At 39.5% G+C, this 15,191-nt stretch overlaps 1 protein-coding gene across 1 annotated transcript in view; it reads left to right on the forward strand.

The window, feature by feature from the left end:
- The window catches only part of PDE4B (phosphodiesterase 4B), a 40,876-nt gene extending 26,780 nt beyond the window's left edge, over positions 1-14,096 (forward strand). The window contains exons 3-10 of the mRNA XM_004369028.3: positions 1,591-1,769; positions 2,996-3,094; positions 3,236-3,400; positions 5,279-5,378; positions 7,353-7,507; positions 7,624-7,746; positions 8,451-8,633; positions 11,572-14,096. Coding sequence (XP_004369085.1) covers positions 1,591-1,769; positions 2,996-3,094; positions 3,236-3,400; positions 5,279-5,378; positions 7,353-7,507; positions 7,624-7,746; positions 8,451-8,633; positions 11,572-11,937 — 1,370 coding nt within the window. The 3' untranslated portion in view covers positions 11,938-14,096. The remainder of the gene's footprint in view (positions 1-1,590; positions 1,770-2,995; positions 3,095-3,235; positions 3,401-5,278; positions 5,379-7,352; positions 7,508-7,623; positions 7,747-8,450; positions 8,634-11,571) is intronic.
- Positions 14,097-15,191: the final 1,095 nt, after the last annotated feature.

The raw sequence follows: 15,191 nt of genomic DNA on the forward strand, positions 1-15,191 counted from the left end.
TGAAGTAAGTTGGAAATCATTAAACCAATTGAAATGACCACTAAAATTCCTAATAAGCTAACATCATTGGCTTCTGCGTTTAGGAGTTCATGGGCACCTAGAGAAAATACCAAGATGCTAATGATAGGGGGTTCCCTCACTCCAGCCTGCAGCCAGGCAGCAAGGTATACATGAAGGCTGGTACTCAGTGTACTTGCATTGCTTTGCTGTGGTGCCCACAGGGACCTATGAGCAGGCAGAGGTCTCTAGGGAGAACATATGACTATACCATCATCTGAAAGCAAAGAGTCTAGATCCCAGCATGCCAACTGGAAGCATGTCGTTTTCAAATGAAGAAGTTATCTTTGTACTAATTTTCGCTGTAACCAAAACCCACTGCCATCCAGTCGATTCCAACTCATAGCAACCCTATAAGACAGAGTAGAACTACCCCATAGGGTTTCCAAGGTTGTAAATCGTTATGGAAACAGACTGCCATATCTTTCTCCCTCAGAGCGACTGGTGGGTTTGAACTGCCAACCTTGTGGTTAGCAGCCGAGCACTTAACTACTGAGCCAACAGGGCTAAGCAGAGATAAATGGAGGCATTTTTGAAAGCTGCATTAACTCTTTCAGCTACAGGGTGTCATTTAGTTCAATGAAGTGGCTCTTAAGCAATTTAGTAAATTACTGCCTCAGTGCAGTCACAGGCTTCCCTGTGGCCGGAAAGAGTTAATGCATTTTTCAGAAATGCTCAGGATATACTCCCTGTGAAACAAAATCAAATATTTGATTGCTGGTATTTTTGATAGCATAATATAGAGGAAAGAGTTTCTTGGAGCATGAAGGCATGTTTTCACTAATTCTATAGCTCCGTTATTACCTTGTAGCAAAATTTTTAAAAAGATTAAATGAGATGATTATTAATATTTAATAATCATACATATTTTAATAAATATAATGCCTATTACAAATGACAGGCATTGTTATTATTACTTATTAGTAGAATTAATAGATACAAGACATAAAATAAAACTGAAATTATGGTCTTCCTCTAAACCTCAATTTATAAGAAAATCAGGGCTTTAAAGTAATTGTTTGAAGATTACAAGCCTTTTATGATATACTTACTGCCCGTCTAAACTGAACCCAGCTAGTGTCATTTGGATTTTTTAATTAAAAAATAAACATATAATAAATTGAGCCTGTTTTTATTAACTTGGCCTTGACTGCATGAACCTTTTTGATTATACAAATATATGTTATTCACTTTAATAAAAATCTACATACAAATATTGATGTTTCATACAGAAAACGCACAAGTGTAATTCTCCTAAATCAGACTAAAAACAGAAGTCTTGGGCTTGAGTCCTACCTCTGCCACTTCTTGGACAAATGACTTAGCTCCTGTGGGCCTCAGTTTGCTTAGCAATAAGATGGAGCAATGAATCATCATATTTTTCCCACCTACTTCATAGGATTGTGAGATAATGCTTTGAGAGTCCCTTTATAAGATACAGCATGCATTACAGATGGTTAGAAGTTTTAAATACTGCAGTGTATTCTCACTTGCAAACATGTGTTGAAATACATATCCCCTTGTCTGTTGCAGACAAGCAGAATGATGTGGAGATTCCATCTCCCACCCAGAAAGACAGGGAGAAAAAGAAAAAGCAGCAGCTCATGACACAGATAAGCGGAGTGAAAAAACTGATGCATAGTTCAAGCTTAAACAATACGAGCATCTCGCGCTTTGGAGTCAGCACGGAAAATGAAGATCATCTGGCCAAGGTGTGTATAATTTGGGTATGTGTGCATATGGCTCTCTGCTGTGCAGTGAAGTGATGCTCTGAAACCACCTATTAGAAAATAGTAGGGATTGCTTTTGCTTTATTATTAATTTTTTATAATAAGGAAGTTGATGTGGCCTCTTTGTCCGTTGCTGGGGCACCTAATTGAAGGTTCTTCTCCTATACCAAAGGACCATTTTTTGTCCTGAGTTGGGTGTTCTTCACTAATGGACAGTTCCTTATGAATGGAGAATCCTGCTGAATGGACACTGGGAGAACCCAAAGGGAGGGCAGGAGGCAGGACTGAATCATCCTTGAGGAGATTTCAAGGATTACATGCCAAGGGTCAATGGGAAATCCTGGACTAGTTGGAAGGGCTAGAGAAGAAATGATGAGAAATTGATAGCACTGACTCTTGATCCCCAATCCAGGTAGTGAAGGACGGCATAGAAAGGATTTATACACCTCCTAAGGGGCAGTGCAAGGCAGCTGCTAAAGTTCTCTCATCCTTATGAGATTATGAAATGAGCTGAATGTGACCAAATGAGCATTCACTGAGGCCTTCGGACAGCTTTCTTTAGAGTAAGATTGACTAAACACTGGCCCAAACCTCTGAAGTGAGCCTAGAACCCTTATTCAAGGCAATAATTAAGAATGGAATAAATTGTTCCTTGAATCAGATAATCTTGAAATAATCCCACAACACAGGGCGGATGATATGTCTTCTAGTTCTTTCTATGGCCCAGAGGCCTAAGATAAAATGCATGACAGTCATTCATGACCTTTTGCATTTAAAGGTTTTCCCCTACATTGGGGTTGACTTATGCACATTTTGTCAGCTGAGCCTCCCTAATCTGGTTCTCAGTGATAATAAGCAAAGGGCAGAGGAGTTTCCCAGGCTGTTATCAGTGGGCCAGTGAGCAGCTATGGGAGAGAGAAAAATGAGGCTAAAATGATCTCTACCCACTTACAGCTACCTTTGAAAGTAATGTTGGTCGAATGGCAAATACAGGCCAGCAACTAAATTTTTAAGCAGTCACGCTTTTCCTTTCTCTGACAAAACATAGAGAAACTGGTAGCTAGCATGAAGAAGACACCCACCATCCTAGGCCATTCCATTTTCAGATTTTCATGCAACTAGAGCACCCTAGAGACTTAGGCAGTCATTGTCCAACAAATAAATAAAAGATCGCCCTTATCCCTAAATTCCTCTAACATTGATTACAGGAGCTGGAGGACCTGAACAAATGGGGCCTTAACATCTTCAATGTGGCTGGATATTCACACAACAGGCCTCTAACATGCATCATGTATGCCATATTCCAGGTGAGTAAACGGGATCGGAAGTTGATTATCTGCTTGGATGGCTCTTTATGATTTTTTTTTTCATCCCAGTTTATTTTCTGATTTGACTGTATTCCATTTTGAACATCCACTTATTATGTTCTAATGCATTTTACTACGTAGGAAAGAGACCTCCTAAAGACATTCAAAATCTCCTCTGACACATTTGTAACCTACATGATGACTTTAGAAGACCATTACCATTCTGATGTGGCATACCATAACAGCCTACATGCTGCCGATGTAGCCCAGTCAACCCATGTTCTTCTTTCTACGCCAGCATTAGATGTGAGTAGTTATGATCTGTTTCCACACCTGCCCATCTTCTTTAGAAAGTGCCATGAAATGCGTAATATATTTACAAAAATGATGTAATTAGATGACTGTGAATATTGGAACTGGTATGAATGTTCTTTATTATATATAGCATCCATCAAGTGGGTTATAAAAATGGATGACAGTTCTATTTCTTTTGTTTTCTAATATCAGGGCAATCTTCTCTTTACATCTCTTGCTAATTGAAAACTATTTAATTATCAAGCAATTACCATAATCTTCAGGGCAAGGACAACAGTTTATTCTTCATGGTATCCCTAGTATCAAATAAGTGTCTAGTTTTGTATCTGGTATATAGTATATCTTCAGTATGCAAGTATGGACTGAAATGCCCAACATCATACCAGGCAGTGTGAGGGATCTCAAAGAAATACAATATAAAGTTTTCTATATTGTTACTGTTAGGGGTAAGCTTCTATAGGCTTATTCTCTTAAGAACTCATAAAATTGATTCTACGGGTTAAAAAAAAAGGAGCTGAAAATTTAGAACAGAGGACTTAATAATGCTGAAGCAAAGAGGAACATAAAGCAAAGAAGGGTGGTGTTCCATCTTGCCAGACGAGATCTGAGGTGGTGGCTGGGACTCTGTCCCTTAGAGATTAATGCGTTTCATATACCAGTACAAGCAGCAGTGTGCCCAGCTGGCCATGCTCTTACTTGACAGGTGGGGCAGATGGTGGTCAGGTGCTTCCAAATGCACTGACTCACTGCAGGAAGGGACTGCCAAACCCTCTCCAGCCCCACTTTTGCAAGCTCAATTTGTGAAACGAGGAAAGATTAAACTGACCACAACCCCCTTACTTGGGTTCCGTGTTTTCTAGGAAAAGAAATTCGAGAAGACTTGAGGAAGTAAAATCGAGCTAAGGGTGTTTTATTCCCTTCAAGGAAGGAAATAGTATTATGTTTATGCTCTGTATAAGTATCCCATAGTGGGCCAACATTGTTCATCAGCTCTGCAATGCTGTTGATAGAATACCTACTGTGTGGCCAGGGATTCTCTATGCGTGGCACAGAAGTTTAGAGAAGGGAGAGCTCAGTAGGTCCTTGAGTAATTAGATTGGCCTTCATGGGAGTGGTGAAAATTGAGCTGGCCCTTGAAGGATCAGTAAATTTAAACAATCACAGAGGATGAGGAAAGACATTTCAGCATGGGAAAACAGCAGTGATATATACCTAAATAAATACTAGATTTAAATCACTGGGCATGGGTCGGGGCAGAGAAGCCTTCATGACATAACACAAAGGAGTTGAGCAGGAGGCATTAGGTTTCACTCTTGGAAATGTTCTCAAATCTTGCCCATAGTAAGCATTCAAAGACTATCGATTGAATGGATGAATGAATCATGAAAGCTTCTGACCACACTATAAATTTAGCTTTGGGAAATAATTTATTGCCTGTCTTACGAATCTGTTATTTGGCCTTTGTTCTCTAAATTACTCAGCCTAAAAAAACACGAAGGTTGTTATATCCCAGAATAGGACCAGTTTGACTTGCTTCTTTGCCTTGTATAAGCACAATACTGCCGTATCGCTTATCCAAGAAACAAATATTAGGTATTTACATAAACCATAGGCATCATGCTAATGCCTTTCCAAGCCTTGTCCTGGAAGCTTGATTTGGGAATGAGCTCTGACCATCATCCCTTTCACTTCAGAGACCTTATGGTGATGGACCGAATTGACATTTTAATTAAATTAACATATTCAGACATTATGTAAATCAACAAAACCTCTACCAACAAGAATTAAATGGGATGCTTTAAAATGAAACTAAATAAACAGGATCAGTGAATGGGATATGAAGTTAAATGCACTCATTTTGCTCCCCAGGCTGTCTTCACAGATTTGGAAATCCTAGCCGCCATTTTTGCAGCTGCTATCCATGATGTTGATCATCCTGGCGTCTCCAATCAGTTTCTCATCAACACAAGTGAGTTCACCACTAAAACAGTCATTCGAGATAATTGTATGATTCACTGCTTTTTTTTTTTTTCCTTTTAATGTTTTCATTATGGGTAATAATAAGAGTAATAATGATGTAACCCTTGCATTCCACACAAAGTGGTCAAAGCTTTCCTGGATACTGTGTCAAATCTGTCAACACAGGTTTTGAGCTGAATGGAGAATTTGGAAAATATGATACGTGGGGAGAGAGTAATAGATGTGGAATTACCCAGGAAGGACAAGAAAGAGTTGGGGATAATGTAATAATGGTTTTCAGTAATATGCAGGGCTCGCACACAGAACATGGTGACCCACTAGTGTTCCTCTCTGCTGAGGAGATGTTGAAGAGACCCAGATGTTGAATCTGGGAATGGGAACCTCCAAACAGAACTAAGATTCCAAAAAAGCACTGGAATGGGTTTCCAAAATTCAAGAGGATAGGTCATTAAAAGTCCTACACATCTCTCTTCCAACTGGGCAGTTTTAATTATGGATTGGTTTGTAGCAGGGAGGGTGACATCAGTGACATTCAGGATTGGTCCAGCCTTAGGATCCTAGGCTATACTCAAAGCTTTTGTCGTGCTCAAAATGTTTGGTTTCCATGCTAATGAAAGTCCATTAATTCTGTCAGTTCATGCACTTTCTCTAAGTAGGGAAAATCTAAGTATTTTTTTGTTCTGAAATATTTGTTATTTCCTTATGGTCATAATTAACATTAAGTGCTGATGGTTTTATAGAAATGTTGTTTGAGCTACTTCATGTTGTAAAAGAGTACTTGTCAGGCTTTATCATGAAAACATCTCAGTGATCTAGACTTTGGGTATCTTTTTTTTTTTTAAACACCTTGTTCTCCTATTGAAAGATCATAAACTTTGGGCAACTACTTTCCTGTGTGGGTTATATCAACTGATATCAGTGTGCTGCCATGAATCAATTCATGTACAGGCCAGTTTGCATCACATAGAAGAGTCGCCTTTCCGCCATAGCCACCGACAACACTACAACATATAAAGCTGGTTTGCAGAGTTGTGCCCTTGATTTCCAGGTGAACAGGGCAAGAGTGCTCAAGTGACTTTATATAGCCCGCCACCCTTTCTCAGGATGCAACTGAAAGCACACGGTTAAAGATACAGTATGTCAGTAACAACGTCTGCTGTTAGTAACTTATTACCATCACTTGCTATTATTCTTGATTAAGAGAAAATGTGGCTTCATGAGCTTGATGCCCATATTCTCAAGTGCAGATCAAGGCTCTGCCAACAAAAGATATCTGCAATGTTTCTGTGTGAAAAGCAAGCTGGAAGGTGTAGTTTAGGTATCCAGGTATTGTAACTTCTGGTATATAGAGACAGAAAGCAGAAAATTTGGCATCAAGAAAATTCCAAAAAATGGTAACTGTTTAGTTACTATATTTATAGGAAGCTCCAAAAAGTTACAATATTTTAGTAAAATGAAATTTTACATGAACACCATTATCTTCTTTGAAGATTCCAATTTGCAGAGGTTGGGGAACATACGAAAAAGTGAATAGAGTTTAAAAATCTTAATAAATTTGATAAACTTTAGAGGCATTTTTTATTTTCTTCTTTTCCAAATCACAAAATATTGAAGGACAGAAAGGAAATTACAGGCTAAGATAAAAATAGGAGTTAGCTGCTGGGGAATGCCCTTGCCTGACGTCAAAATCTCCATCTGTAATGAAGAAGGAGAGAAAGGACTTTAGATACACTGACTTCTAATCAATGAGAAAGCACTAATATCTACTAGAAACATTTTTTGCATAGAAACTGACTACTTCCCTTTGTGGAGGGAGACTGTTTCTCTAAGGGGAAATGGCATGTGAATCATTGTTCTTGAAACCACCTGGGGGGAACTAGCTCTGATTTCAATACATTGAGGTAATGCCAACGTCTGAATCTCATCCCCTTTTACTAAGCCATCATTTTTTCTTGTTCATTAGATTCAGAACTTGCTTTGATGTATAATGATGAATCTGTCTTGGAAAACCACCACCTTGCCGTGGGTTTCAAACTGCTGCAAGAAGAACACTGTGACATCTTCCAGAATCTCACCAAGAAGCAGCGTCAGACACTCAGGAAAATGGTCATTGACATGGTAAGATTTCAGCCTCTCTTTGTTCCTCACTTACTTTTGCCCTCACGAAAGGAGAAACTCCATTCTGTCTGATAGAGTGAGTTTAGTAAGAGTTTTCATTTTCTTTTTTACCTAAGGTGTTAGCAACTGATATGTCCAAGCATATGAGCCTGTTGGCAGACCTGAAGACAATGGTAGAAACAAAGAAAGTTACAAGTTCAGGCGTTCTTCTCCTGGATAACTATACTGATCGTATACAGGTATTTGATGCAAACCTTTGATTCTACACAAAACCATACCAAACCAACCAACAATTAAAGAAAACAAACAGGTTATTTTAGTTGCATGGCCTAGGTTACCACTATAGCTTTGGGCTTATTTTAAGAACTAAGGATAATAGTCATTAAAATTTATTCTATAATTTATGAGAAAAAACATAACCCTACTCACTGAATTGCTTGGTTCTAAAATAGATGGCAAAAACTATTTATAATAGGGCATACGTGACTGTTGGTCACAAAAGCTCATGTTTGGATATAAATCCCATCGACTTGAGGTTCATTAGGTCTGTTTTGGTTCTACAAATTGCCATCAGCTGGTCTCTTCTTTCCACCAGTGGAAAATATGCAGGCATCCACTTTGAGTAATTCTTTGCATTCTTTCCAAACTGAGGAAGAGAAACGATAGCAGTTTCTGACTTCAAATGTCCCTTCCAGTTTTTAAATTCAGTGACTGTCGATCTAAGAAGACACACTTGTTCCTTTTTGGGACTCTGTAATGGTAAATGACAAACCCTGGCCAGCACCATTGTAATGCTGCTTTTTTTGATGTACGCACCATAATTATATTGCAACTAAAATGTTCTCGAGTTTGGTACCAAGTGTACTAGTACAAGAGGGATGAAATGTTCAGGTACTATTTACACCTAATTTTATGGGATTTTTTTAAAACTTGATAATTTCAGGTCCTTCGCAACATGGTACACTGTGCAGACCTGAGCAACCCCACCAAGTCCTTGGAATTGTATCGGCAATGGACAGACCGCATCATGGAGGAATTTTTCCAGCAGGGAGACAAAGAACGGGAGAGGGGAATGGAGATTAGCCCAATGTGTGATAAGCACACAGCTTCTGTGGAAAAATCCCAGGTATGTACTATGAGGTTTTCAAAGTTTTTATGATCTATGCTGTTTTGAGAACTGGAGGTTTCTATCTTCCTTCTTTCATATATAATTTCATATATGTACATGAAATTACAAGGAAGCAACTACTCGTTTAGTTCCATTGTACACATGACTCATTTGCCTTTTTCATTGCACTCAGTTTCACAGGATGGGGATAAAGCAGCCATCAGAAACCCATCCAAGTTTGGACTGTGTATCCCCTAACAGTTTAGATAGTTGTCTATGACCCAACTGACTCAACTGAATGCGGTTGTCTTCCCCATATCATCGTCTGTATTTTTTGCCAAGTCTGTTTTTATACAGCAACTCTACTCATCCTTACTTATGGCAACCTTTTTTTGCCATGCCTCCATAATGAAGCACACCATCACCATGACCAGAAACACTGAATCTTATTCTCACACATCTCTTCCACCCCATTGTCCAAGCCCTGACGGGTGTCCTCTTCCAAGGCTGCTTCTACGCCTTTGAAAACATGTTGGCATTTTCTGGTTGATTTGGCAGCTGGTATGTCCAAAGCTGTAAATCCCCTTTATGCTGAGAACTTAGGATAATACTGTGGAGGAAGGGGGTATGGAAATGCCCCGGATGCCAATAGCTGCAGAGTTTGCAGCACTAGAAGGTATCAGTATCTTTACAAAGGCGTTGGGGTCAGCCGAATTGTCCTTTTTTTTTTGGTCAACAAATGGTCTGAGCCAGATGACCATGACTGAGAATAGATCTATAGGCTCTTCAAGATCTTTATAATAAAAGTATTTTGAGTATCCTGTGTTAGCGCTTATCCTCTTTCCCCACTACCTGAAAATCCCAAATTTGAACATCGATTTATAGTTCCTTTGCAATTATTACTTTGTTGCTTCTTAGAGAAACACAATTAAATCAGGTTAAAACCTATGAAAGTTCTCTAAAATCTAATATGTGATACAAATGCATAATAACATTAAGTTAATCAGGGTCAATTCAAATACCCCCAAGGTATTATTGGAACAAGATATAAATAAATGGAGATAATGCCTTTTTATTAATAACAGTGATTTTTAAAAATAGTTATATGATGTCCTACGTGGTTTTCCTCACGTTTCCCATACATTATCTTATTTGAACCTCAAAACATTCTTGTGAGATAGGAAAAGCAGCTCATCCCCCTATGTTGCAGGTAAAGAAGCTGTTCTTTTGGTCTCATTCACCAGCTCCTTAGTGACTCACCAACCGTCTGCCTAGTGGTCCTCACTCTTCATCACTGGACAGGTTTCCCTGTTGCCATGACATCATTGTCCACTCCAGTGTTTCCTACAGAAGAGCTCTGTTGAACATTATCTAATTAGCCTAGTTATTGAGCCCTTGACTAGATGGTCCTAGGATTTGTAGAGCTCTCTCATCCCATGACCTAGGAAATAAGCAACTAGAGGCCACCTTTCAGAAAAGTGCTGAGTGCTTCTTAGCAGAAGCAAAACAGATGAAGAAAGGAAATGACCGCACTGCATTGAGTCCATTTGGTTTTCTCCATTGACTTGAGTTTGTTCTTCCAGCTCCCTGGAAAACACCTTAAAAATCATCTCTAAAATCCATTAGACATGCGTAAATAAGTAAAAGGGAGAAAAAAGGAATGGGTGGAAGTAAGAAAAATATAGGATGCATCCAAAGTCAAGCTCTTGTAACCAGTGCAAATCAGAGATGCCCTGACTTTGGCATGAATTCTGTTTGTTAAGGCCAGGGAAGCACCAGAGGGAAGTTATATATATATATATATATTTAGTCACATATGACCAAGGTTTGTTTTATTGTTTTTTAATGTAGTACAACTTGGACGTATTAAATAACTGGCTAAATACCAGAATAATAATAAAGGGAAGTTTCCAATAGTGTGGAAAGGTAGCTCCACGATGTCCCCTGGGAGAAAATAAGTTGCCCCTGCTCACCTCCCCCTGGTTCCCTACCCAGCATCTCTCCAGTTCTTCAGACCATGACAGGGGAATTCCATCCCCTCATTCAACTAGCTGCTATTCTTTCTCTCTACCTGCCCCCTTCCCCAGTGTTTCCTGTTTGTCCAGCAATGTGGAGGTCACCATAAGGGCACATAGGTAGCTCATGCAGGATGCATAGCCCCTGTCTAAATCATAACAGAGCCATAAGCCTCGTCTTTATTCACAAGAACAGCAGCAAAAGGAACTGCTTAATTGTTTTTATTTTCCCTTCTTTCTTTTAATGGGAATGACTGTGTGCACTATGGACCCAAAACAATTGCAGACATGTCCCTGGAGGGAATATTTGTTTGTTTAGGGGCTTGAAGTATTTTCCAGTGTTTTGCCAAACCTGACTACAAGCCAAAACCATCCCACAGAACTTGAGAAATTCTAGAGTAGTCAGGGGCCAACTGCCCTTCGTTCATTCTGGAACAGCAACACATTTAAAAACTACCAGGGAAATAATGTTGAGTCAGAGCATGTTAGACCCGGGGCTTCCTTCTTCAGAGGATGACTCACAGAATCCAAGTAGTGACAAAGTCATTCCCAGCCAGAGTTACATCCAGACCTCTTATCTGGCAGACATAAAAGGAAAAGCAGTCTGTTGTAGTGAGAGGAATCCAGGCTTTGTAATCAGAAATGATTCCAGCTCCACTACTTGCTAGAAATGTAACCTTGAACAAGACATTAGGAAACTGAGTCTTAGATTACTCTTTTGTAAATGGCAGATAATGATTCTTATTTTGCAGGATTAAGAGCGGTAACTCATGCATTGCATCCAATGCATGGCCTATCATATAGCAGATGCTCAGATAATGGAATTCATTACTATTGATCTCCCCAGTGTTGTTACTCTTTCTTTGCATGAAACCAGGACAGGTACTTTGGTTGTCAAGGGCTCATCACAATAACAGTTGTATAACCTTATTTTTCTCCAGGTTGGTTTCATTGACTACATTGTCCATCCACTGTGGGAGACCTGGGCAGATCTGGTACAGCCTGATGCCCAGGACATTCTGGATACATTAGAAGATAACAGGAACTGGTATCAGAGCATGATACCCCAGAGTCCCTCCCCACCACTGGATGAGCAGAACAGAGACTGCCAGGGTCTGATGGAGAAGTTTCAGTTTGAACTGACCCTTGAAGAAGAGGATTCAGAAGGACATGAAAAGGAGGGAGAGGGCCACAGCTATTTCAGTAGCACAAAGACACTTTGTGTGATCGATCCAGAAAATAGGGATTCGCTGGAAGAGACTGACATAGAGATTGCGACAGAAGACAAGTCTCCGATTGACACATAATCTCCCTCTCTGTGTGGAGATGCACATTCCACCCTTAACGAGCATGCCAGCTGTGTGGTAGGGCCAGCCCACCATGGGGGCCAGCCTACCATGGGGGCCAAGGCCTGCACCGGACAAGGGCCACCTGGCCTTTCCAGTTACTTGAGTTTGGAGCCAGAGTGAAAGACCGTGAAGCAAATAGCAGCTCAGGAAATTCCACAGTTGACTTGCCTTGCTTGTAAGCTCTGTGGAGAGCAGAAGCTTTGTGTAGTACTGGACGCCAGTTCCGGTCAAGACTAAATGGCTTGAAAATGGAAGACACAAAACTGAGAGATTTTTCTGCACTAAGTTTCGGGAATCTGTCCCCTTTAGTGACTGAACTTACTAATAACTTTATTTATAATCTGCTTACCTGTCCCCTTGTCTGCCAACCTGTGTGCCTTTTTTGTAAAACATTTTCACGTCTTTAAAATGCCTGTTGAATACCTAGGGTTTAGTAACAACTTCTACACAGAAGAAGCGTTTCAAAGTTGACATATGCTCTTTTGATTCTTTCAGAAAAAGAAAGTGAAGAAAACTGTCTTCCTTCTTTCTTGGGCAATATCTTTCACTTTACTACAGTTACATTTACAACTAGAAAGGATACACTTCTAACCACATTCTACTTCTTTCCCCTCTTGTCCAGTCCAACTCCACAGTTGCCCTTACACCTTATCTCTGCCTGCTTTAAACAGTATTTTTTGTCCTCTGGAGTTTCACTTTTTTGCCGTAAACAGAATAAAGTTGAACAAACTAGGGGATAGGAAAACGTAGTTATGTTGTTCACAATAACTGTGTAAAACTCAGCTGAATTAGGCAGCGTGCGCCATATTATGTCCTCACCCCCCTTTGCGTCTGGAAGTTGCACGCTCCCCTGTCCTGTTCTCTTATGCCTCTCTTCCCCCACACAGCCAGTTACGCTGTTTTTCAGTTTAATGCTGCCATCTTTCTCCTGCACTGCCTTTTGCGCTAACATCTCCATTCCTGTTTATAACAGTGTATTTATTACTTAATGTATATAATGTAATGTTTTGTAAGTTATTAATTTATATATCCTAACATTGCCTGCCAATGGTGGTGTTACATTTGTGTAAAAAACTCTGCATAAGAGTTGCGACTTTTCTTGTAACATTTTGTATCGTGTATGATATAGCCTGAATACCACGAGAGACAAACCGGCCCCTTGCCAGTGAGGACATTGGTGAGCTTTTATTCAGAGGATCTGCCCTTTGGCCTGTCTGAGTTGCTGATACTGGGCAACCCCTTTGGGACGTGGTTTTGGAAACAGGATCTCACAACATTAGATACTAAATGGTTTATACTGAGCTTTTACTTTTGTATAGTTTGATAGGGGTAGGGGGCAACGGAATGTGGTTTTTACCCAAGTTCTATCCAAATCTGTGTACACATGAGCTGGTTATAACAGGGTTTTACTGTAATTGTGGTTTCAGCTTAGAAAGCAACACTACATTTGCTCAAAGATGGTCGCTTGGAGTATTCCCAAACTACTGACTTTGAAGAAAAAGCCTCCTGAAGGTCATTAAGCAGGAATGTCATGTTCCCATTAATTACAAAAGAAAAGAATAAAACAATGTGAATTTTTTTAAATAAAATGTGAACTGATGTAGTAAATTATGCAAATGTGAAGCTTCTTCTGATAACACTTATTAGGCCTCTTACTGGTGTCAGTCTGTTTGTAAAATATGTGTCATGCTTTCAGTTCAACATTGTGACTTAATAGTTAAAGAAAACAGCACAAATGTGCATGACCAATGGGTTTGTATGTCTATTGAACACTGCATTGTTTCAGGCGGATGTTTTATCGTCTCCAAAAGTTTCTCACAATGTATGTTATAGTACTATTATTATATATTGTGCTCCAATGCATTCTTAAGAGACTTTTATATGAGGTGAATAAACAAAAGCATGATTAGATTAGACTGTAGGCCCCATTATTTCGTGATTAGTTCGGACGTATTAAAAGCAGATTTTTTCTCTCCTACCATACTCCAAAAAGAAAGATAACCACTTTGCCAGGCCAAAATCACAACTGAAGTTTCAGAATCTGTGTCCAAAAAGTCCCCTAGCTTGGAACGTTTTACTTTTTTTTTCTTAGCAACAGTTCACCCAGCTCAATGGTGCAGGAAGGGAGGCGGTGAAGGGAAGCAAACAAAACCACTGTGTTGAGCTCCTACAGTTTCCTTCTACCTCTTTAAAATTAAAGAGTTTAGTCTACTAGATGAATAAAGGGAATCCCCAACTTGGCTGGTTCCTCTAGAAAAATGAATCATCGAATCACAGAACACTAGTGTAACGTAGTCAGATGGTCTCATTGATTCATTTGACATATGAAGAATCTGAGGTCCAAAGAGTCATCTGAAAGCTTGGTCCACAGACCGCTCGCTGGTGGACGCTCATAATCTTGGTGGTGGTTGCTGGAGTCTCCTATTGATTTAAGGTTATGGTTTTATTTCTGGAAAGAATGTTATTTAAATATTCTAAGCAAAATACTTAATTGCCTTGTTTAAATCTTAATGTCTGCATTTTAAACATTTTATACTGGGGAATATGTATGTGTGCAGGGGTATGTGTGTGTGTGTGTGGTGGGGAAGGTTGCAAATCAGAATCAGTGATGGTCCACAATATTTTTAGACCAAAGAAGAGGCCTGAGAACCAGTAAAAGAGTCTGCTCTAGAAAAACCCCACTCAGTAAGCTGAAATTACTTTATTCCTTTATAAAGGCAACCGGAGATGAGGCCACATTGTAGAACCAGTTTGCCTGCTGGTTGCAGAGCTAATGTTTACACACTTTGCCACCATCCCTGCTTTCTAATTTAATTGTACCCCATCATCTCTGAGTTTTACACCTTGAGTGACAAAAATGAATTGTTGAAATAGCCACAGATGTGACTTTTATCATGTCTAGAGCTATAAACATTTAGAAATATTTACAGAGAAGTGGTTCTTAACCTTGGATGCAATTGAGAATCACCTGGAGAATAAATATTTTTTAAAAGACTGATGTTTGTGAGAAGAATGAAGCCTTAGGTGACATCTGTGCTACAATGGCTGACATTTATGCTCTTTAGATGTGTTATTTCACTGTTGTTGTTAGGTGCTGTCGAGTTCGTTCCAACTCATAGCAACACTATGTACAACAGAATGAAACATCATCCAGTCCTGTGCCATCCTTTGGAAACAAGGAAGAAGGATCAGTATTTGGAAGATATGGCCTT

This window comes from Trichechus manatus, unplaced genomic scaffold (genome assembly GCF_000243295.1).
Source record: "Trichechus manatus latirostris isolate Lorelei unplaced genomic scaffold, TriManLat1.0 scaffold00003, whole genome shotgun sequence".
Taxonomy (NCBI): Eukaryota; Metazoa; Chordata; class Mammalia; order Sirenia; family Trichechidae; genus Trichechus; species Trichechus manatus.